Raw genomic sequence first — 10366 nt, forward strand, 5'->3', positions numbered from 1 at the left:
TTCAGGATTCTTTGATGAATAAAAAGTTAAAAAGAACAGCATTTATTCAAAATAGAAATATTTTCTAACAATACAAGTCTTTACTATCACTTTTTTATAAATGTAACATATCCTTGCTGAATAAAAGTATTAATTTCTTTAAAAAAAAATATATATATATATATAATATACTGACCCCAAACTTTTCAACGGTAGTTCAAAAGATGTCAAAAGATTTATATTTAAATAAATGCATTTATTTGATAAATAAATTATCAAAGAAATGCAGCCTTGAAGAGCAGAAACGTCTTTTTTTTTTAAACGTTAAACATCTTACTTATACCAAACTTTTGAACTGTATTGTATATAATATATAGGGCTGTCAGTCGATTAAAATTTTTAATCTAATTAATTACAGGGTGCTGCGATTAATTAATCTAATTAATCGCAAACTAAATATGACTGTGAAAATACACCTAAAAGATCGTTTAAAGCTATTATTGTTTTAAATGCTTAGGCTACAATGGCCTAACATAAAGTATGGAACATAAAAGAAAATAATTTGAGAAACATCAGTATTTTTTGTTCATGCAATGAAAGTCACTAGTGACCAAAACAGCTTAGTTACCAACAGTATTCAAAATACCTTCTTTATGTTGTGCAAAAGAAAGTAAGTCATTCAGGTTTGAAACAACATGAGGGTGAGTAAATGATGACATTATTTATTTATTTATTTTTGGTGAACTATCCCTTTATTTATTAAAATAAATTAATTAAATGAGACTCTAAGGAAGAAACTAAAACTACCAGCAGGTGGCGGTAAATGTCTATGAGTCGATTCGTTCAAACGGCTGATTTATTCAGGAATTCAGTAAACAGCTCTCTCCAAATCATTGGTTCACACGATTCGTTAAAAACGCGGATTCATTCAGAAACTAAACACCGCTGTGTTGCTCGGAGACGCACAACAGTTCAGCTGTGGCTTTATAGGTAATATTTTCGTTGGTAAAATTGAATAAAAACACACAATATTGTGTTTAAAATATAGTACAATATTAACTTCTTATTTACTGAACTGTTATAAAATCTCATTTGCACTCGTGTTCTTCTATGGTTCTTCGTGACAAAAACGGCACTCCTGTGATATTGCTCGCGTTGCTGGTGTGATATGATATGAATATGAGACAAAAACTCATACAGGGGCTTTTTTTTTTTGCCCCTATATCTTGAATTTTAGGGCATAACTGCATTTATAGAGTTGTTGCCCACTTGCCCTGCATCATATTTGTCATCAGTCAACTGTATGAAATAAGATGACATAGGCCTAGAGGTCTGGGGGCGGGGCCAGTGTGCGTTAACTGCGTTAAAATATTTTAATCGCGTTATTTTTCATAACTAATTAAGTTAACGCGTTAAACTGACAGCCCTAATAATATATATAAAATACTTATATATTTACAAATATGATCATAAATACATATTTAACATCAGTATCTAACAAACAAATCCGTAAAATATTTACTAAAATATTAGTAATTAATAAATATTCATATGTACAAACATGACATCTGAATGGTAGTGTTCATAAGACATATGAACATATATCCAAGATATACACTTTATATATAAAAGGTTATGGAAAATAAATATGAATGCCTTTAAACTGCAACTGTGAATTGCACTTCTATGGAAAACAATATTCAAATGCAGTGGAAAAAAATAAATATGGAAACCACCTTGTTATCAAGTTTCCTCCCTTTAACTGAATGATTAACATTTCTACAGTATCTTGCTGTATACAGAGACAGATCTCAATGGACTTTAAATTAGGCTGTAGGTCACAATCTGAAGAATATGTAAAACACGTAGGAAAGATATTAAATACAGAAAGAAGAAGTGTTAAGCCTAGGGCACAAACTACAACTCACCCACTGCATCAGCTTTGCATAAACTAAATTTAATGCATCTCTTAAACTAGGGCTGGACGATATGGCCAACATTTATATCACGATATATTTCTTCATTTCGGTCGATACGATATAATTCCGATATCGATATGAACACTATTTATCTGAAATGAGTTTCTGTAAACTTCAAGAGAATTGTAAACTGCAGTTTCTGTTGCATATGAGAAACATCAAATGGCAAACAAAAATGAAAGCATAACGAAACAGCGCTTAGAGAGTATACTCGTCGCGTCAGCACGAGCGCGAAGGTGCGCGCAGCAAAAATGACGCGCTGAAAATGCTCATAAAGTAAAAGTATAATTTACAGAAGGGAAATCACATGTTATAAGAAAACTACAGCCAAACTGGAGCACAAAGCATTGTTTCCAAAGGGAGGGGGATGTTTTATTTTTAAATAAAGTTCCCAGTTTTTGTTTGCATGTGCAAAATACTAGTTTAAGCTTCAAATAATCGAGGTTAGACGGTTATTTAATTATCGCGACAGGCCTATCTCTGAGGTCCCTTCTCTTATAATAACTAAATTTCAAGTCACATCAATATTTCAGGCATATTTTTTTTATTTGGCAAGTAGCCATTTAATAAGCAGAAAAACATGCAGATAGCTGGTCACGTCATTTTGCCCATTTGATATGTACTAAAACAATCATGAAGACAATTAATTTGCCTGTTGTTTTTAAAACCAATTTCACCAGAAAAAAAGAACTTCGTGAATACCTGTAGTACCCATTCAGTTGTTTTGTTTTTTTTCTCCAAAATTTTTGAAACTTCAGCACTCATGGTCTCATGTGATATTAAATTGTCCATCAAAAGAGCAGTTCATTATCTTGGTGGAAGCAGAAAGTTATCTAGGAAGATCTGAGGTCATAAGAGCTAGAGATGAAATCACAAAGAAAGATTAGTGAAACTGGTTTAAAGATCAAAGATTAACATGTTTCAGTCATGGAGCAAGTATGTGAATAATTTCCCTCAAAACTTGTTTGTCTGAAAACCAGAAACAAAACAGCCTCTATATAAACAAACAAAACAGCAACTGAGTTCACTGACATTACCTGTGTGCAGCTTTCTCAGGTGACTTGGCCTGGTCTCCAGTTTGCTCAGGCATGATGATCTTCCTGCCTGCTGAATGAGCACAGTGTTCCTGGACCGCCTCCCACGGGCGTCTGGATTGGAGCTGCTGTCCTCACTCAGTTCTGGAGCTTGCTCATTCTCACTGGCCTCTGACTGGTCAGGGTTAGCATTAGGGTCAGTGTTAAGGTCCAGCTCTTTCACTGTTTGCAGCGTTACAGGTTGCGTATGGGCAGTGGTGCTCTCGAACTGAGTGTTGGCTGTGTGGCTGGTATCTGGCAGTAAGTGCTTTTCCGTGCTGGCCTGGGCTGGGGTGAAGGACACCTGCGAGGTAGAAACAGCTTGGTTGAAGTTTTCGGGTGGAGCAGCTGGACTAGGGGCTGGTAAAGCGTCCACTTCAGAGACAGAGTCTTCGGTAACGTGAACAAAATCGGATGGTGTTATTGCCGTGGTGCGGTCTTCTGAGATCATGGGCGACTGTAGAGAACTCTCAGCCAGTTCTCCAGGCCAAGAACCTGGGGTACCAGTTTTAGGAGGATCTTCCGCAGTATCCTGACCTTTACCCTGGTCTGGGACATTGGACAAGTTCTTAGAAAACCGCTGGTGAGCTGATAAGGACTTGGGCAGCAGCTGCTTCTTATGCTTGGAAGACCTCTTGCTGCTCACATCATCGAGGAACCCTGAATCATCTCCCTCATTGGTCCTTGAGCTGATGCAATTAATAAACACGCTGCGATTGGTGGACGCTTTCTCAAGGTTTTCCGTCTGAGATCGGGTGATCTTCTTCTTGTGTCCGCCAAATCCGAATGAATGCCGCGTCTTTGAGATGGAACCGTCTCGAAAGGTGGCTTCAGATCCCTGGCTGCGATTGTCCAGGCTGAGCTGGGTCGGGTCACTGTTTCTTTTGCTGTGGAAGCTGAGGGACGGTGTGCGGAAGAGGCTGCGGCGTTTGCTCGTGCTGCTGGAGCTGGAATTGGTGCTGGAGGGAGAGGAAGTGTGGACGCCATTGCCGACACCACCGGAGGAGGGCGAGGAGGGGAGCGATTCCTGCCTCTTTCGCACACTACGTCTAAAGATGGGAAGCCTGGAGACCAGGGTGGAGCGGCGTGTCCCTGATTCACCCATTAAGATCGAGCACCAGATCAGACACTCTGTAAACACGTAAAAAGACAAACTCAGAATTAGCATGACGGCCTTAACACAGAGACACAATCAAGATTGGAAATGACCACCAGCCAAATAATTGTGATGATTCTGGCTTCTACACTAGGCAACATGTCTCGCTTCTGACAAGAAATTCTGTTGTTTAGAAACAAACTCTTGAGGAACCAATTTGTTAACAGTTTGATAAACAGGCGCAGGGAAAGTTGGCAAGACGCATAGCAGCCTTCAATAGCTTGCTGTCTTTGTTTAACAGTTCTGCCTAATAACTAAAAGACATATGCTATAATAATTTTCATATTTCAATCTACGGTGCTCTAATTATCTAAATTATCTTGGTTTAACGCTGGATCCAAACCTTAGTTTTAAAAAACATGTAAAGAAATCGGTGAGGACTATAAAGTATAACTTGATCAATTTCAGACAAATTAGACAATGTCTACCCACTAATGTAGCTAAGACTTTTATGCATGCTATCTTTTCTCATCTGTCATACTGTCTGACATGTTTGGGTCAAGCAGGAGAAACTGTTATTAAACCTTTAAAATCTCTTTATAAGCAGACTTCAAAATCTCTGGACAAAAGGTTAACCAATATCACCACTGTAGGGTTTTGGAGAAACCCTACAGTGGTGATATTTGATCATGTTAGACTTTTCTCAAATTTGTGTATGGTATATAAAATTTTAAATGGTTTGGCCCCTTCTATACTTCGTGATTTTATGCATTTTCGCTCTACAGTCGCTGTAAGATCTACTAGATCATCATCTACTAGTGATTGTGTTGTTCCTTTTCGTCATTCTGTCTTTGGATCATCGTCTTTCTCAGTAAATGCTATTATTCATTGGAACACTCTACCAGAAGACATAAGGATGTGCACATCTATTGACATTTTTAAACTAAAACTAAAATCTTCTCAACTCTGTAAACACTGGCATGGTTGTGGTTTAACTGGACGCTATGTTTACTGTTCTTTTTAGGTTCTGATAGGATGTGTACAAGTATTACTGTTTTGTATGTGTTTGTTGTCTTATGTTTACCTATGATTATGATTACCTGCCAAGGAACCACGGATGAAAACTAGCCATTGGCTAAATTCGGTACAATGCATGAAATGGAAACATTTATGTTAAAATTGTGCATGGTCCCTTTTCAAATTAATTTAAATAAATAAAATAAGTAGGATCCGAAGTAAGTAAAAAAAAAAAAACATTACAAATATAAAAACACTGCATGTTCACTTGATTTTGAAATTTGCACAATTCCAAATATTTTTAAATATTTGTCAAAAATAGAAAAAAAAAAAAGACAATGTTTAATTTTTTTTATATTCTCATTAATCAATGTTCTTGTATTATTAGTAGTATTTTAGTGGGAAAAGGAAAGAAAATAGGACATCAACTTTAGAGGTAGTGTAAAATGGGTTCCCAAAAATAACAGCAGACACAGACCTATTAGTTCAGATTCCACTTGTAAGCCACAGTGTCCTCAGTGGTCCTCAAGTGTGGGGAAAATGTGAATTAAAATACTGTATCAATTCACTAATTGGCTGGTAAAAACTTGAAAGGCTTGTAAAATTCTGGATTCTCTTTGTCTAATAGGCAAACATTTAATTTCCCACCATAGACACAATGATGCAGATTCACAAGGGAAAAATCCAGGAGAGCTGCATTACTGTTTGCTGAGCACAATTAATTACAGCACATTAAGCATACTGTGCTGACCTTCTGCCAATACATACTGTACTGAAATCACAGCGAATCAGTAAAGGTGATCTGAAGGTGCTCCCTCTGACAAATTTACAAAACATGTACACACCCCATAACATTGTTGTGACAGTTGGAGATACACCCTTGACAGCAACTTAGCCTGCTTGACCTGGCATGTTTTAATAGGTAATGGCAATCTTAAGCACACTTAATTATTTTAAGATATTTATCATAATAATCATGACAATGCCAATGTAATAAACAACAGACCAACTCATGAAACTTTTATGCAAGTCAAAAATGATGGCACACAAGCTATAACAATACGGGTTTCGTGGGAAACAGGTACATTACATTTGACATAACGAACATTCAGAGGCATTATACGCCAGCAAAAATAATGTTATAAATAATTTAACTTGCATAAAATCTACGGCGAGACTACGCCAAGCAAGAATAGGCTATCCATTAAGTGTGATAATCTATGAATCAAAGCAAAAAGGCCTATAACCTACAATCTGTTGTGATCTGCCTCTCTAAACACAAGCATTTTTGGGCATCATACGAGCGTACATAATATTTAGGAATCGTAGCACTGCTACAGAGCTCAAAAATTATATTTAGGTATTTCGCTGTTTTGAGACACAGCAATTGCGCAATACAGACCTATTATTATATATCCATCATAGCATCTGCAGTGATGGACACACGGCGTCAGGAAACACGGAATAAGCAACAAAACAGCGACATAAAGCAGCCGCCTGCTGCAAGCTCTCTACAGCTCCGCACACAAACATTACCTTGAGATGAAATCTCTGTTTACAACCCGAGATTCCCTTCGCTGTCAGTTTGAGCGTGAAGCCGCAATGCTCGTGGCATCACATCCGGCGAGTTTCACGTCAAAGCGCTAAATTCTCATGTCAGAATCCTGCCTCGCTCGCGCTAAATCCACCTCAAGTGACGTGGAATGTCCTCGCGCTTTGCTTCCGCGTTTCCGGCTCTGCGCATGACTCGAGGTACCTGCGTGAGCGTCATTTAAAGACGGCCCACAGGTGCAGTGGCCCTGAGGGTGATTCATTGACTGAGCGATTCACTGACCCTAGTGATTCTTTGAATCTTTGAAGATTGATTCACTGACTCAGATGATTCTCGGCTGGAGCGAATCACTTCCGTCAGGACACACGCTGGGAGTTGGGGGCGGATTGGCAACAGCTGGTCTGTGACTGGAGCGTGCATGGTAGGAAGTGGCGTTGATTCCGGAAGTGATCCGGAAATGGAGGATGAATTGTGTGGCGCGGAAAGTGGAGGTAATGGAGATGAATGGAATGTAGTGGTAAATAGGAAAAGAAAGAAAATTAGTGGAAATATATCTGAAACACAGTGAGAATGGAAGTCATATGTCAAGGAAAAGAAAAGAAGAGTGTAAGGTATTGATGAAGTTTGCTGCTGGATCTTTGAATGCAATTAACCCGTTGAAACTGTCTAAAGCACTGAAGGAAAAGATCGGAATGATGGAAAGTGTTAAGACTTTAAGAGAAGGTAGACTTTTGTTGTTTTGTAATGATAACAGACAACAAAAAGTGGCTTTAGGAATAAAATCGGTTCTAGGACAAAAAGTTATTTGTTCAATTCCAGAAGACAAAAGACGGGTTAAAGGAGTAATATCAGGAGTATCTCCTGATGTTCAAGTTGAAACGATTAAGAAAAATTTAACTGGAGCGACAGTGTTCGACGTGAAACGATTGAAGTGTACTAGAAACAATGAAAAAATTGACAGTGTTGAAGCGATTAAGAAAAATTTAACTGGAGCGACAGTGTTCGACGTGGAACGATTGAAGTGTACTAGAAACAATGAAAAAATTGACAGTCTCTCAGTCATGATTCACTTTGATGAAAATAAGCTACCTAGCAGAGTCTTCTTAGGATTTGTAAGTTATATGGTCAGGCCATATATTCCGCCTCCTCTGAGATGTTATAAGTGCCAAAGGTACGGGCATGTGGCGGCAGTTTGCAGGGGTAAACAGAGATGCGCAAGATGTGGGGGTGAACATGAATATGGTCAATGTGGGCAAGAAATTAGTCCCAAATGCTGTAATTGCGGAGGAGAGCACAGTGCGGGATACGGAGGATGTAAGGTGAGGAAGCAGGCGGCGCAAGTTCAGACAGTCAGAGTCGAGGAAGGGATATCGTATTCTGAAGCGCTGAAGGAAGTTGGAAAAAAGAATGAAGAAGGGAGTAGTAGGGTATCATTACCTGAACAAAAAATGAAAAGCAAACAGGATGAAAAGAAAGAGATATCAAGGCCCTGCGATAGTAAAAGAAAAGAGTGTAATAATCTCACACTTATCTGCATCATTATTGAAATTCCATGTAGGCTATATGAAAAAAATTGTTTCAATTTATAGATAGCCTTTCGCATTATTGCAGAATTTTTGAAGGCTAAAAGTAAAAGCAGAAATTCTATTAGAGCATGTTATGTTAATATAAGAAATATCGATTTGTCAGTGAAGTGGTAAGCTTTTCCTCTTTGCTTGTTTGTTTTGTTTTCTTTTTATTATACTCTGGCACCATTTAATTTTACTTTATTGTTTGCTTAAATATAGGCTATAATCTGTTTATTGTGTTTTTTTTAATGTTTATTTTGAAAAAAAAAACGTTTATTTTGGTGTTGTTAATGTTAGTATACGTATATAATCAGTTTATTTCATTTTTTTATTATTTTTAAGGACACCGCAGAAACAATTTTCAGGTGCAAGTGAGGCGGTCGTTGTTTACTGATGTGTTTATGATGTTGAATACATTGTAGCTAGGCCTATATGTAACGTTAATGAGGAGTAAATGTCGATCAGTTGTTTAGAAGGGATCAAAGGGGCACTTTGAACAAATCTAGACCTCTGAAGCACTTTTAAATAGCCTATATTAAAGTCTCCAGTTTTCATTGTCACGTGATTTTTTTTTCTGTAAGCAAGCAGTAAAATTATTCTTATATAATAAATTTATATTTTTTAAATTAAATTAAAATGGTCCGCCCAATACCTACTATATATAGGCCTAATATCTAACTCATTAGCTAATCGAGCCAGGAAATACAAAAGTGCACGAATTAAATCACTCCTGAAAAAATGTCACGTTTTACAACGTATTGCAACTTTAGCCTGAATCCCATAACTTCGCTGAGCTAAAATTCCTCCATAGCCTCCCGCAATTCTTTTGAATTCCACGTGGTGTCCCTGTTGCTACAAAATTAAGCTTCTTACAATGCATGTTTATGGAAAAGTAAGCAAGTTACGTTTGAGAAGCAGCTAATGTTCATGACATTTGAGACTTCACTCACTGGTTATTCATTTATGATAACGTTGAGTCTAAAAGTAATAGTTCAGCCAGAAATGAAAGTTCTTTCATTATTTTTAGGCAGAATGACATGCCCAGTTACCATTCAGTGTCATTGTATGGAAAAGATGCAATTCATCTGAATTAAATTCGTGTAAAAGAAACTATAGGCTAATCATTGTTTGTTCTGTGTAAACTGTGTAATATGCGCAATCCTATGCGTAAACGTGACTATGTATGGTGAATTCGGGTAATCTTTGACATTGGGTAATCTGGGACATCTAAACTCCAGTGTGTTTATTTCCTGTTCTAACAAAATTTAGTCAACAGGACTTTTTTTTTTTTTACATATATGTCATGTGACTGAAATCACACGACTTCATTGGGGTGATTCCACAGAAAGGGGCGGGGCACTTGTCAATCAAGAAGCTCCCCTGGGAATTGCATGACAAGGTCAGTGACATAGGATTCTGACTAGATTAATGTTAAGGACATAAGTGTGTAATAAATAATACAATGTTCCTAATTGTTGTCAAATTATGTTTGTGATCTATTCAAGCAACAAAATATGTATTAAAATGTTGAAAATGTATTTTAGTTTTTTTTCTTTCAAACATTTTTTTGTTGTCCCACATTATCAAATATGATTGAGAATGTGGGACAGCATGCTTTGGGTAATCTGGGACAGTCTTCAAATGGAGGAAATATGTATTTAGGGACTTTATAAGTCTAATGACAAGGGATAATATATGCTATAATGAGAAATGGGTGTTAAAGGGTTAGTTCACCCAAAAATGAAAATTAGGCTGCGTTTTACTCACCCCCGAGGCATCCTAGGTGTATATGACTTTCTTCTTTCAGACAAATCCAGTTGGAGTTATATAAAAAATTGTCTTTGATCTTTCAAGCTCTATCATTGCAGTCAGTGGGTGTTGCATTGCTTCAGTCCAAAAGAACTGAAATAAAAAGCACCCATCCATAAAAAAAAAGTGTCTCACACGGCTCCGGGGGGTGAACAAAGGCCTCCTGTAGCGAATCGATGCGTTTTTGTAAGAAAAATAACCATATTCAAAACATAACAATTACTTTAATGTAGCTTGCGCCAACAGTTGTACACAGAAGCAGCTCCGGGAGGATGACGTATGAGGTCAGCGTT

The 10366-nt window shown here is 37.4% G+C and overlaps 1 protein-coding gene across 2 annotated transcripts in view; it reads right to left on the reverse strand.

The window, feature by feature from the left end:
- LOC107669653 (serine-rich coiled-coil domain-containing protein 1-like) overlaps nucleotides 1–6871 on the reverse strand; it is a 43093-nt gene extending 36222 nt beyond the window's left edge. For both annotated transcript variants that reach the window (XM_016461980.1, XM_016461979.1), the window contains exons 1-2: nucleotides 6681–6871; nucleotides 2996–4162 (exon numbers count right to left, since the gene is read on the reverse strand). In XM_016461980.1, the coding sequence (XP_016317466.1) occupies nucleotides 2996–4136 (1141 nt within the window). In that variant the 5' untranslated portion in view covers nucleotides 4137–4162; nucleotides 6681–6871. The remainder of the gene's footprint in view (nucleotides 1–2995; nucleotides 4163–6680) is intronic.
- Between the last annotated feature and the right edge of the window lie 3495 nt (nucleotides 6872–10366).

Source organism: Sinocyclocheilus anshuiensis, unplaced genomic scaffold, assembly GCF_001515605.1.
Source record: "Sinocyclocheilus anshuiensis isolate Anshui unplaced genomic scaffold, SAMN03320099.WGS_v1.1 scaffold80, whole genome shotgun sequence".
Lineage (NCBI taxonomy): Eukaryota > Metazoa > Chordata > Actinopteri > Cypriniformes > Cyprinidae > Sinocyclocheilus > Sinocyclocheilus anshuiensis.